The sequence below is a fragment of the Pungitius pungitius genome, chromosome 1 (assembly GCF_949316345.1).
Source record: "Pungitius pungitius chromosome 1, fPunPun2.1, whole genome shotgun sequence".
Classification (NCBI taxonomy): Eukaryota; Metazoa; Chordata; class Actinopteri; order Perciformes; family Gasterosteidae; genus Pungitius; species Pungitius pungitius.
In genome coordinates this window covers 30047561-30061142 of record NC_084900.1, presented here as the reverse complement: position 1 = coordinate 30061142, position 13582 = coordinate 30047561, and the positions used below count along the sequence as shown (strand labels likewise).

The 13582-nt window shown below is 45.5% G+C and overlaps 2 protein-coding genes across 5 annotated transcripts; both read right to left on the bottom strand.

The window, feature by feature from the left end:
• Positions 1–3675: 3675 nt before the first annotated feature.
• arf3a (ADP-ribosylation factor 3a) lies at positions 3676–7512 on the bottom strand. 3 transcript variants are annotated; one of them, XM_037457538.2, is made up of 5 exons: positions 7424–7512; positions 6204–6386; positions 6002–6112; positions 5510–5634; positions 3676–5410 (listed from the first exon to the last, which is right to left on the bottom strand). In XM_037457538.2, the coding sequence occupies exons 2-5, from the start codon at positions 6349–6351 to the stop codon at positions 5249–5251; spliced, it is 546 nt and encodes a 181-aa protein (XP_037313435.1). In that variant the 5' UTR covers positions 6352–6386; positions 7424–7512; the 3' UTR covers positions 3676–5248. The 3 variants fall into 3 exon arrangements, with proteins under 3 accessions (XP_037313435.1, XP_062420618.1, XP_062420619.1); XM_062564634.1 differs by lacking the exon at positions 7424–7512 and adding an exon at positions 6518–6694; XM_062564635.1 differs by lacking the exon at positions 7424–7512 and adding an exon at positions 6576–6694.
• Positions 7513–8340: 828 nt separating this feature from the next.
• On the bottom strand, positions 8341–13052 carry wnt10b (wingless-type MMTV integration site family, member 10b). 2 transcript variants are annotated; one of them, XM_062564628.1, is made up of 5 exons: positions 12845–13052; positions 11979–12241; positions 11636–11817; positions 11366–11533; positions 8341–11255 (listed from the first exon to the last, which is right to left on the bottom strand). In XM_062564628.1, the coding sequence occupies exons 1-5, from the start codon at positions 12916–12918 to the stop codon at positions 10755–10757; spliced, it is 1188 nt and encodes a 395-aa protein (XP_062420612.1). In that variant the 5' UTR covers positions 12919–13052; the 3' UTR covers positions 8341–10754. The 2 variants fall into 2 exon arrangements, with proteins under 2 accessions (XP_062420612.1, XP_037313436.2); XM_037457539.2 differs by having other exon boundaries at positions 11366–11817.
• Positions 13053–13582: the final 530 nt, after the last annotated feature.

Genomic DNA, 13582 nt, shown 5'->3' with positions numbered 1-13582 from the left:
GAGCATTTTTTTTAAAACACCATTCGCCATGAACGTTGAAGTTGTTTTAACTTGACCATACTTCATCTAATCTGCTCCATATTTCTCATATAGCGTGAACTTCTCAGCGTCTGAGGAATGTATATTTTTCATCTCCTCCACTTCCTTCTGTGACTAATGCGAGGCCGCAGATGAAGATGAGGAGATTTCTGCATTTGTACCCTGGACCCGGTCATCTGGCCGTGGTTTGGATGACTGGAAAAATTGGCTCATGGATCGTACTTTTGAGATGGTACATCAGCATGTCCTGTTTATCACCAAGTCACACCCTGGGGATGTGTACTATAAAGCTAAAGTGGAATTACTGTGAAACTATTTTTAGTTACCTTTTATTTATTACCTGAAATTGACCAAAAGTAGTCTTGTGAAAGATTTTGAAGGAAATTGGCTCATGTATGGTATTTTCAGAGGCTTTAATTTTGAAATGGTAGATCAGAATGTCCTGGTTATATGTTGATATAAAAGGCCGCAGACCGTGATAATGTCAAAGGTAAAGTTTGCAAAGCGGCATTCCTGGCCTTGCTCCACACAGTTAACGACCACTGACTTGGGAACCCTTTTTCCGACGGCCCGCAGGCCTCCTCGGCCGCATTTGTAACCGGTCGGCCAGTTCCCCGATGTGCAAGGAGTAGCGAGGACCCGTCCAATGCTGCTCGTTCCCCTTGTATCGGCACGATCTATTCAATTTAATGTATAGCTTGTCCTCCCTGTCCAGCAGGCGGAGACAGAGTCTAAGCTCTGGTGCTTGGATAGCAGAGCCTCTGCAGGGTTTGAGAAAGATGAGCTCTCGGACAGTGTTTGCGCCTACATGGTTGTTTTATGTGATTATTCTTTGAGTCCAAAAGTTTAGTTGCAAATTTTTCTGATAAAATGATCTGTTGAGACTTGCCTGTTGACACAGTGGCAATACTCAGTTTAAATACATTTGAGCCAGTCACACAATGAATAATTAGTGTAAATGTATATCTGCGTGTCGTAAAACAGTATATAGGAAATAATATCACTGTAACATTTAAACAAATAAATGTTTGGTTTTCTCTCATTCTCAGTTGGGTGTCTCTGCCGTCGGGTGAAGAGACGCGTCTTCAATAAAGGCCTACTGGTTTCTGCCGAGTCGGGCCGTTTTACATCGCCAACATGGCGTCAGCCTTGGTGGCCCTGTCCCTTCCAAGGCGAGCCGTGGGGGTGACTTCTGTGGGCTTTTGCAGTTGCCACTCCCTTCAGGGATTGATGAATTGATTGTGGAGCTGCTGCCAGTGTGTCTGTGCCCTGGGTGAAGGCGCCCCGGTTACGGGTGGGAATCCCAGCTATGGCATCCGCCCTGGGGCTACTATTGTGGCAGACCTGCAGGGGGCCGTGGGGGCTGGTGGCCCCGGGAGCAGCTCCGACCCACATACTGCTGTCACACCCCTGGAGACACAGCGGCACTCTCCCTTACGGACCTCCGAGTGGCCCAGACAAAACGACTCTCTCTGGAGTGCTACAATTCCAAAGGGAAACCACCTGATTCTGATGAAAGGGTGAAAGAAAAGGACAACTTAGATTTGTGTGCATCTCCGATATTTCACCTGCTCTATCCCAGCTCTTGCCGTCCACTACATAAGCCATAATCTGACTTTGATTGTAGTTGGGAACCATTACAATGAACATTTTATAAGTTGAATCGGTTTTACTCAGAATCTTGAGCAGATATGCTCAACAATTCATTTTAAATAAGTGGATATTTGGGTTTTAAATAATGGTGCATGCACAAACCACTGTGTGACGATCAAAGTGGGTTTATAACTTAACGAACAGAGAAATAAGCTTATGAGGCATCCACCAAGGAACTAAATCAAATATGTATCCAACACAATATAACAAAAATGAGTATGGCAAAGTAAATTTGTGTTTTGGTGTTTTTATTGATTGTTATAGATTGACCGATGTGCGATGAATCACTAAATCATTCAACAAAATTTGCACCAGTTTGTGTTGTTTTCATTCATCTCTTCTTGTTAATGTCCAACCCAATTCAATAAATCAATGTCCAAAGTGTTGGAATGTTCTACCGTCTCGCTCTTAATCTGCCAATAGATATTGAACAGAGGATGCCAACACTATCGTGAGTGTTATTCTTGTTGAGAGACATGCAAAAAGGTTATCAAGAGCAAGAAACCACTGGCAATGTAAGGCCACAATAATAATCGTCACACCCATCTGAATGTCACCACACGGACCCACAGGTGTATCAACAACACTCCATTTCTTTTTACAAAGACATACACTCACCGGCCACTTTATTAGGTACCCCATGCTAGTAACGGGTTGGACCCCCTTTTGCCTTCAGAACTGCCTCAATTCTTCGTGGCATAGATTCAACAAGGTGCTGGAAGCATTCCTCAGGGAGTTTGGTCCATATTGACATGATGGCATCACACAGCTGCCGCAGATTTGTCGGCTGCACATCCATGATGCGAATCTCCCGTTCCACCACATCCCAAAGATGCTCTATTGGATTGAGATCTGCTGATTGTGGAGGCCATTTGAGTACAGCGAACTCATTGTCATGTTCAAGAAACCAGTCTGAGATGATTCCAGCTTTATGACATGGCGCATTATCCTGCTGAAAGTAGCCATCAGAAGTTGGGTACATTGTGGTCATAAAGGGATGGACATGGTCAGCAACAATACTCAGGTAGGCTGTGGCGTTGCAACGATGCTCAATTGGTACCAAGGGGCCCAAAGAGTGCCAAGAAAATATTCCCCACACCGTGACACCACCACCACCAGCCTGAACCGTTGATACAAGGCAGGATGGATCCATGCTTTCATGTTGTAGACGCCAAATTCTGACCCTACCATCCGAATGTCGCAGCAGAAATCGAGACTCATCAGACCAGGCAACGTTTTTCCAATCTTCGATTGTCCAATTTCGATGAGCTTGTGCAAATTGTAGCCTCAGTTTCCTGTTCTTAGCTGAAAGGAGTGGCACCCGGTGTGGTCTTCTGCTGCTGTAGCCCATCTGCCTCAAAGTTGGACGTACTGTGCGTTCAGAGATGCTCTTATGCCCACCTTGGTTGTAACGGGTGGTTATTTGAGTCACTGTTGCCCTTCTATCAGCTCGAACCAGTCTGGCCATTCTCCTCTGACCTCTGGCATCAACAAGGCATTTCCGCCCACAGAACTGCCGCTCACTGGATGTTTTTTCTTTTTCGGACCATTCTCTGTAAACCCTAGAGATGGTTGTGCGTGAGAATCCCAGTAGATTAGCAGTTTCTGAAATACTCAGACCAGCCCTTCTGGCACCAACAATCATGCCACGTTCAAAGTCACTCAAATCACCTTTCTTCCCCATACTGATGCTCGGTTTGAACTGCAGGAGATTGTCTTGACAATGTCTACATGCCTAAATGCACTGAGTTGCCGCCATGTGATTGGCTGCTTAGAAATTAAGTGTTAACGAGCAGTTGGACAGGTGTACCTAATAAAGTGGCCGGTGAGTGTATATACAGTTGACATAAAAAAACATGCTTTTGCATATTAGAAGGGTTGTTCGGTAAACTTGACACTAAATCCATAGCATTCAACACTACAGCATTGTTCCAACCAGAAGCATTCATTTGGACTAACAAATGTAGTCTGAGGGAAACAGGCTATTATAATTCACCTTTATTACAGATCTTGTACAGTATTAACATGCCTTGAGATGCAGTATTATTGTCATCCTCTCTCCTATTTTTTTCATTTGATACGATATGTGTGAACACTCAAAAAGACAACCGATCTAGTTAGTAAATGAAGAAATATATCACTAAAATCAACACTTGCCTTTTTGTTCACAATAAATAAATACTCCATTCAAAAATACAAGAGAAAAACAGACATTACATTTTGTACAGCTATAATGCATCGGGATATTTTGTGCAACATACTGCACAGAGATACAGCTAACACAGGAAAGGCTTATAATGTCACGTCAACTAGGGATGAATAAGTCAGAATGACAGGCAATGTGAGTTCTTTGCAGGGATATAGCGCAGCTACTCGCACAAACCGACTTAAAAATGAACATTCAAAAATCATGTTAGCGCTCTGATATTGCCAATTACATGCTCTGCTGCATCAATATCCACAGGCCAATAGCAGCATTTTTTTTTTCCAAAGCCACGGAGCTGGTACAGTGTCCATGTTCTGTCATCTGTATCAGCTCGGCTACCATACCTCACTGGTACCAGACACAATGTTTTAACCCTTATTGAGTCAGGCAAGTCAACTTAGCACAAATCTTTATTTACAGCAGCGGCCTGGAGTCGTTCACAGCTCTTACAAGCCCATGAGCCCAGTACTGGCATGTCCCCATGCAGGTTATGAGGCGATAATGTACAGTGATAACAGGACACCTTTTTTTTCCGCAGCTGCCTTAACAGTATATGCACATATACAAAACAAAACCACTTTATGCATACACATAAATAATAATATAATAATAAAAACAATAAACAAACTTACAGATAAATTAATAAATACATGTTCACCAAAATATGAAATCTTTGAGACTAAAGAGTATGTCATCTAGTGTGTTTAATAAAATAAGTAGAATTCAAATAAACCTATTTGCATTAAATCTAAAACAGAATTGAAATGTGTATTTTGCACAGATTGAGCTCTGAATCACATGATTTGGTATTAAACACAAATATGGACAGAAAAGGACAACTTCACATTTATCTGAGCCTTTATAAGTAAACATTTTTTTTAACAATGTGTTATTATTCTTAGATAGTAGTAGTACTCCAACTATACTATTATGACATTCTTTATCATTTACATTGAGTTTAATGTATCTTGCGGTTGCTCTGCCATCATGAGCCTACATCATCACATTTCTGAACAAATTAAAGATGATGTAGGTCAAAGGTTAAAGAGACTGCAAATTAGGGGACGTACATATCTTTACAGTAACATTATACCATAACATCCCAATATTTATGTATTGAGCATAAAGAATGTAAGTGATTTAGGTCAAACTCAACACCATTGGTTTATGAATATTTTAAAACACTCACCGCAGATCCAAACAAATGAAACTATTAATAAAGAAAGGAGAATTTAATGATCCCCTCCTGGGAGCTTTCCGGCACCGCCTCTCCATGTAAACACAATGGATCCGCTATGATCACTACCTGGAGCTGGCACCCAGGCTCGTCCCCGCTTCAGACCAGGCCCTTCACTTTTTGTTCTTCAGCTGATTGGCCAGCCAGTCCAGCCCCTCGTAGAGGCCGTCGCCACTGGTGGCACAGGTGGCCTGAATGTACCAGTTGCGGTGGCGTAGGGAGTGCAGCCCCAGCTTGTCTGTGATCTCTGCCGCATTCATGGCATTGGGCAAGTCCTGCGCAAAATCACATCAGGCCCGTCGATCAAAAGGCCTCAGGTGGTGCAAACGTGCAGAAAGAGTCGTTTACGGAGGAGGAGACACAAGCCGGCGTACCTGTTTGTTGGCAAAGATGAGAAGAACGGCGTCCCGCAGCTCGTCCTCAGCCAGCATCCTCATCAGTTCCTCCCGAGCTTCGTTCACCCGCTCACGATCATTGCTGTCCACCACAAAGATCAAACCTGTAAGGAGAGGTCAACGTCTTTTTAACAGTTAAATAAAATAGTTAAATAAAAAAAAAAAGGCTCTCACTGCTGCTATCCCCAGAGTCCATTTCATCCCACTGAAAACTGGGCTGACATCACAATGGTAAATGTGGCTAAACCAAGTTCTTTCATTGCAAAGGCTTTCAACAACATGACTAAGATGATGATAATCAGTCAGTGGCTGTTTGCAAATGACCTCATCTAAAACATTAGTCAGATCTGCTCTCAGGTGCTCAGGGTGAGATTTTGCTGCAGGATCCGCCACAGCAGTCCTGCAAAGTCCAACATGGCTGAAAGGTGAATCCTGATGACCCTCATCTGAGGGGCCGCTGGTCTGGCTCACCCTGGGTGTTCTGGAAGTAGTGCCTCCACAGGGGACGGATCTTGTCCTGGCCACCCACATCCCACACAGTGAAGCTGATGTTCTTGTACTCCACTGTCTCTACATTGAAACCTGAATGAGAAACGAATCAAAATCAGTCAAGGAACTCAGCAGGAAAGTGTTTGGACTAACGCTATCAGTGATGAATTACTTTCTCACACACCGATTGTGGGGATGGTAGTGACAATCTCCCCAAGCTTCAGCTTGTAGAGGATGGTGGTTTTCCCTGCAGCGTCCAGCCCCACCATGAGGATCCTCATCTCCTTCTTGCCTATCAGGCTCTTTAACAGATTGCCAAAGATGTTCCCCATGATGGCTGGCAGCTCTCACCTCAACTGCAACAGAACTGTTACACAGGGAGGGAACTTAAGAGAGCGCTTTCCATTTATAGCAACAACACTGGTAGGTGAACCACATGTAGTTAAAAACCACACACACACACAGAACACGCTCTTCAAAAGCAACTCTGAACATTACCACGTCGTCAGGGACAGAAGCCACCTCAGAGGAAAGCCAATAAAATAATGGTTCACACCTCAGCAGGTGGCCCGACCCCCGAAGCGCACTGGATCTCCGTCACGTGGATCAGCTTTCACGTGGTGCAGAGTAACAACCATTTTAAACTGTTTACTGCAATTGAATCAACGCTAGTGTAACAATCAATTCGTATTACATTGAGTGACACATAACCTCCGGTTGTGAGAATGCAGGAGAGGCTCTGCTTCCTGTCTACTAGGTATGGCCCCTTTAACGGCTCACCTCTGCTGTCAACTCCTGCTCACATATCCTAACAAGGGGGGCATTTTTTCTTATTCCTATTTCAAAATTAGATTTAAGAAAATGACCCCACAGCCTCATGTGCAAGCAGCAGGGGGAAAGCCTGTATTCTTTTATGATTTCTTTTTTTCGAGACAGATGCCTGTGACTGATTACCTTATCGCATCCATTCATTTATTTAGAGTGCACCGGCTGTAGCTGCTAGCCTGCTGCAGTGGGCGCACATCCATGTAACGTTGGTTCCCCCTTAGTCATAACGTGAAGGCGGCTGATGCTGCAGTGCCAGCAGGCGATGGCTGCCAATGAGCCAGCTAACGTAAGCACGGCATTAAATGACAGTTGTATGTGCGGGGTTACGGTAGCGCCAATGTTAGCAGATGTCTTCAATACTGAAGCTGTGAATTCTCCGTGCACATATTGTGTGCTGTAATGAACCTGTAATGACGGTCACGACAAACCCAACCAGTCGGCCCGAGGTCGACGATTTAACGGCGGTTCAATTTTTAGAGTCACGCGGTGTCAAAGCAGCGACCGACACGCCGCGGTGACCTGCATTGTCACAATAAATCTGGGAGCATTTTCACCATTTGCATCACGTTCACTTACCCGTCAACGGCAGGAAGGCAGCTGGACTCAGGCAGAGGACTGGATGATAGTCTCGCGATGAGCAAGTGCCGTGACAACGTGCGTTCTCGCGAGAGTTGGACTGTCGCGAGCCCCTCTCACGTTTGCCATCCGGATGGCTTGTTAAAAGCCAGGCGCTGGGCTTGACAAAAGCTATATGTGAGTGTGAATAATAGTTTTTAGCATCAAAATCTACCTGCTTTGACACCTTTTTCCTCAAATAGTGTCCCTTTTCAATCACACAATATCCTCTCTAACTTTGGAAGTCATAATAATAATGCTATTTATGTGGTGTAACACGGAAGACCAACATCTAAGCCAATATGAAATGTAACAGGGTGTCCGCAGGAAAACTTGAATAATTCAAACGGGAATCCTCTTAATGAATAAATAAACAGCTTACTGTAATAGGATGCCCAGGGACAGCAACCCTCTTTGTGTCACAGACATTGAGGTGACTGGACTGACTGACTGAATCAATATCATAGCAGGTTACCAACCTTGAGTATTGATTTTTTTTATTTTACTCAGGCATTTCAAAAGATGATACTGTGCATTTACGTGATTTTACAAGTGGCAATACCAAGTAGGAGTAGAACCTACCTCCCTTTTGGGTGTGGGTTTAACCCACTCACCACGAAAAGATCCCAGTGTGATTAAATGACATTCATGAGACCAGCGTCACAGGTGGATCCAACAACCCCCCCTCCTCTCCACCTCTGTTGTGTGAGTGGTCTAGTGATAGATGTGTTTATCAACTCTGTGGTAAAGTCAGAGGAATAAAGAGGGGAGCAGATGTTTGCAGCTGCAGACCAGATTAAGGGGTGGAGTGGATGATGGGGGCCTGCCGAGTTGGTGTGTGAGCGAGGACTTAGGAGAGGGTTACAGGGGCAGCGGGCTCGGGTAGTGGCAGAAGAGGTGGGGTGGGGAACTATGACTTAAAGGAGCCTTTTCTCTGAAGTGTATGCCAGCGTGCACCCCAGCAAACACAATCACAAGTCTCGTCGGTTCTGCTAGCTGAACTAATGAGGGCCTGCGCGTTGAGGGCAGGGGCTTTGATGTTCTGGGTAGCTGGCTCCTTGTGTTTTTCCTCCCGCTCTCCTTCTCTTCTGGTCCCACATCAAAAACGAAAGGGGAGTTAAGAAGCAGATGTTTTGAGGCCTGTATTTATACAGAGTACACTTTATTCACCCCATTCTCCATATCCCATTTGTCCTTTGCTTTTGCATCTTTGCCATACGTACAGCGCGCATATATCTCCCAATCTTTATATCCAACTAAACACACTAAATCGCCTTACTTTATATATATAATCATCCTGTCAATCAAAATGGGTAACTTTTATCTCCCGACTTCCTCTCTCTTTCTCCCTCTCTTTAATTTCAGCCCAGTCTGGTTGTCATTACTCTGGGGGGCATTCAATGTGTTGCTGTGCATGTGTCTATGTCTGCAGTGATGAGGGGGAGAATGGGAAAGGGGGAAAAAGAGAAACCAATCCCAGACTGTCCAACAACCTCTGTCTGACACATGGGAACAACAGTGACAGGAAATTCCCTTTTCTTAGCCGCTCCAGGGTGAAATGATAAAGGAAAGAAGAAATGCAAACCAGAAAGCCATTACCTTATCATTCCATACAAGTCACTGTCTCTCTTCTATTCCCCCACTAAATACCAAACAGACAGTCGATTCAGCCACTGCCATTCCTCAGGAGTCCATACAACCGACACTTAATTGCCATTAAATCTTATATGGCGGACAGAGCATGGAGTTTGGATCATCTGAGATATCTAAGAATGCTGCAATCATAAATTCAGTCTGAGTTGACATGAGAGTTTTGCTAAATCTGCAGCATAACGAGAATAAAATGGCAAATCATTCGGGTCCGACAGTTCATGTCTGCATCATCACGCATGTTTTTGATTGTGCGTCAGTGCTTGTGTTCCTAAATGCAAGTGTCTTTTTACATAAACGCATGCATTCGTTTACGTGCCAGTGGTTATATTTGTGAAGTCTGTCTTCCGGGTAACAGGGACACAACGTCCCTTCCTTGCTTATGAACTCTGTACAGATGATCCCCTCCGATGATCACAAAGAAAAGTCTGGTGCAATCAGCCCCACTCTCTCGGTCGATGCTTTTCTCCAGTAATAAAAGTCATACTTTGAAGAAACAATATCCTGCAGCTATAAAAAGGCCTTCTCTCCGCATGAAGTGACCATAAAAGGGCTCTCACCTCCCAATTCTGTAGTAGGACTTACCCCCCCAAAAATGACACAGCGAGAGACACACACACCCTTCAGCATCCGTTCAAGACTGAAGCAGGTCCATCCCTCACTTTGACATGTACTGCATGTGGGAATAATCTAAGGAGTGCTCGGACCGATGAAACCGACAAAGGCAGGCACGGAATAACAAAAGCCCAGTCGTGATCTCATGGGAAAAGGGACACACGTTCATGAAAGACATGAACACAAGCGACCACTCATGAAGTTCTTACTATTGTTGAGATGGTGTAAATACATCAGGAGGAAGTTATTCAGCAGGAGGGACAGAATTTGAAAAAGCTTTTGAGTTCCCGGTTCAAATATATCATTTCTTAAAAAGAAACCATTGTCCTTTATCTTGTTTTCTCATATTAATAAAAGCCTGGTCTAGAAATGTTTTTTGACGGACCTCCAAATAATGATCCTTGTCGGAGTCACAGGTGCAAAATATAAAAATGGAGTATATGTCTCGGAGATCATTAAAGGAGTTAAATGGTTAAATGTTGTAAATTGTGATGGGACCTTTTTGTCTGACAGCCCTGGTTCACCATCCTTTGCCACTCACCCCGCACCAGTCTGTCAGTAACCAGAACAAAAAAAGACTTCAACACAATGATAATATTAAAAATAATTTACAAATATACATGTAAACATTCAAATACACAACTACTGTACAATGAGATGTTGGCATGGAAACGATCCTCTGCTTGTCTTTGTTTTGCGTGAAAGAACAGGTTACAGCCTGTTTTCATGACTGAGAGGACAGCCTCTAAACAGCCCACGGCGAGACAAATGACATGAGTCACCTCTTCAATCTCTGACTTGGCATTTTCGAGAATAACAGCGGCTACAAAGAGCAAATATATCCCAGATGATGGACCAAAAAGAAGGAGCAGGGGTGGGGGGGGGGGGGGGGGTAAACAGATTCTCTGGGAGAGCTACACGACGAGCAAAAACAAAAGCTCAAACAAAGGGAGTGGGCCGAGGGATCAGGCTGGCCATCTTGAGTTCTGGATGTGGTAAAGGCAGACGCGACTGGGAGAACTGGAATTTACTTGCACACGTTGACCCACTCCGTGAGACGACACTCCTCACACAGCACGTAGCAACACCAGTGGAATCTGCAATTGCAGCGCTCGCTGCGTGTCTGTTTTAGGATGTTGTGTCCACGGCCACAACACAGCGCGCCGCAGCTGTCGGTGCCGTGGCTGGTTTTGTTGCAGATGCGTCCTTGAGTACCCGGAGAGTCCACGGACGCGTCGCGCTCGCAGAAGTCAGGAGACTTGTCAAAGAACACAAGCTCCCTCGACATGGTTCGACGGCGCCCTCCGTGGAGTCCCGCTGCGCTCCTGCCGGCGCCGTTTCCTGTCCGAGGGTTGAAAACCCCGTTGTTCTTGTTCTGGGAGTTGACGAAGATGGCTGACAGGAACTTTTCCTTGAGCAGAGAACCCACAAGCCGGAACTCGGGAGACACATGCCAGCAGGTCTTAAACTGACAGCTCCCCGATGTGCCGTGGCATTTGCACTTCCTCTTCATGTTGTCAGTCACGATCTGTGTGCATAGAAAGGTCAATGATGTGACAAGGCCGAAATGCAACAATGGCCCTGAAAGAGATGTGTGCCAGTGCCGAGTAACTCTGCTCTCCAGGCATCGTCACTCACCTGCCGTCCAACTCGGTTGTTATGTATCCTCATGCGGGCGTGAATGTCTCTTGGAGATCCGCGGGAGTCGAGCCAGTCCCTGGAAAAACGGTCCCCGACATTGACGTCATGACGGCAGCCCCCCCACTCCCACGTCTCCTGCACGGAGGTTAACTCATCTGGCAATGGCTTGAGAAGGGCAGAGGGATGGGTGGAGCGCAGGTAAGCGGGCAGGTCGCCATGGTGACCGTTTAGCTCGGAGGGTAACGTTCGGGTCATGCCGAGGCCTACCCCACCCTTCTGCAGGGTCTGCAGCTGCAGCTGTGTGAGTTTCAGCCTGATCTTCTCGTCGTCCTGGCGACGCTTGGCCTCACAGCCACACCCCCCTAGCTTGCCCATGCTGCACGCCGAGGCCACAGAGTGAGCCACACCCGCTGCCATCAATGCCACAGAGAAGGCACTCTCGCGAAAACCTGGGAGCAGGGGACACACACACTCAAAGAGTTGAAGATGACAAAAAATGAAGATGTGAATTAGCTCTGCATTTGTTTGCAGAACTCTCAGAGCTAGTCCTACCCGCCCCACAGACCGCAGGTCATATTTTGACCACCATTAGCTTGCCTCAAGCGCTCACCCCTGTTGAGGATGGTGTTGTGGTGGGGAAGCTTGCCAAGGCCCTCGAGCGAAGAGCAGTTCCAGCGTTGATCTCTGAGCTGATGCTGGCATTCGTGGATGGCCACCTGGATACCCTGCAGAGCCGAGGCTGTCACATCGGGGCTTCGCACACACATCCGCATCTGACGTTTGCTGAGGCCTGCCAGCCTCAGGCACACTGAATTAGGGGTTAGCACTGGATCTCCTGCCACCCTCAGGCTGAGGATATCATTACACAGCACCCTGCAGAGTGAAAGAGAGAGAGAGAGAGAGAGAGAGAGAGAGAAAGAGAGCTGGTGGGTGTTGGGAGTTCATCACAGCTAGTTAGGATTTCATTAGTCAAATCCAGAGAAGTATGTGGCAATGAAGAGATGCTTTTGATACAGGGAAAATACAAACCCAGATTCAAGAAGGACATACTACAAAATTAATCTTGTCTGAATATATCTGCTGCATATAATTAGCAATAAAATGTGTAAAGCAATTGCGCAAGCATTTACTGCAGTTTCTTCAGATGTTGCTTAAAAAAACATAATCCTAAACAGATCATCCATCTGCAAAGCCTAAAAAGCGGGGAGTTACTTGCAGTTACATCTTTTGGAGAAATAACAATACTTGAATTTAAATTGATCTCTTAATGGCATAGACAATTAGAAAATACTGATTCCACTTTCTCAATATTACACAGAATCCGCCTGTGAAATCACAGATATTTCTATTTTGTAACTGTTAAATATCCGTTTAAATCATTCAGTCTTACACAACTTCCCTCAACTCTTGCCGAATTCCATGTAGCAAGAAGCCGCGCGCAACATCAACTATCCTGGTGCTCTCAAGTGCACTCACGTTAATGCAGGTGACATAAGTGCTGCTGCCAAAATCAGGAATTGGTCCCAACGGAGTCTGTTTGATGGCTCCATTTCGTTAAGCGTCTTACGCGACGTGACATTAAAACACTCGTAGCAAAGTCCTGTACTGCATAAGAATACAAACAAAAAAGAGAGAAGAGGAGTGGAGTATTATCGATGCACCGCCAAACGACCGGAGAGTGAAGACGGAGAACAGAGGAGCTCGAGGGCGAGAGTAAACGGGAGGGGGGGGGGAGAGAAAGAGGGGAGGGGAGGAGATGCCTCCACAGGCGGCTGTTTGCAAAATATTGGCCAACGTGAAAGTTGGATCACCAGTTAATCGTTTTATTATTATGTGACCATTTGTCCACGCGTTAAAGGGCGCGTCCTAACTTTTTACGCACGAGCACAATGGTCTCAAGTTGAGAACATCTAAAATACACAATCTTCTAAGGATAATTCATGGGATATAGAATAATGTATTTAGACTCAGCTTTTGCATTGGTGGGCCGGCACATTATGTGTCGTTTAGTATTCCATTTTTGGAGAGAACGAACAGAAGGACTTGGCTAAATGAAATATGTAAAGTCAAAGTGATTGTGTTCATAAAGGGCTGAGATAAATGATGGATGGGGGGAGGGGAGAGCTGCTGGTTCCACTGTACGACAGGGAGGCAGCAGCAGGCAGGCGGCTCCACTAACAGCCCCTCCAACAATACTGTTCTTAGTCATGGGTC

What these genes read in the sequence shown, in the direction of transcription:
- arf3a (XM_037457538.2), bottom strand. Translation starts at nt 6,351, where the DNA reads ATGGGGAACATCTTTGGCAATCTGTTAAAGAGCCTGATAGGCAAGAAG. An exon ending in CACTACCATCCCCACAATCG is followed by an intron (nt 6,113 to 6,203) that starts GTGTGTGAGAAA and finishes TTTCTCATTCAG; the next exon opens with GTTTCAATGTAGAGACAGTG. An exon ending in CTACTTCCAGAACACCCAGG is followed by an intron (nt 5,635 to 6,001) that starts GTGAGCCAGACC and finishes CTCTCCTTACAG; the next exon opens with GTTTGATCTTTGTGGTGGAC.
- wnt10b (XM_037457539.2), bottom strand. Translation starts at nt 12,918, where the DNA reads ATGGAGCCATCAAACAGACTCCGTTGGGACCAATTCCTGATTTTGGCA. An exon ending in CTTATGTCACCTGCATTAAC is followed by an intron (nt 12,242 to 12,844) that starts GTGAGTGCACTT and finishes TTCACTCTGCAG; the next exon opens with GGTGCTGTGTAATGATATCC. An exon ending in ACAACCGAGTTGGACGGCAG is followed by an intron (nt 11,256 to 11,365) that starts GTGAGTGACGAT and finishes CTATGCACACAG; the next exon opens with ATCGTGACTGACAACATGAA.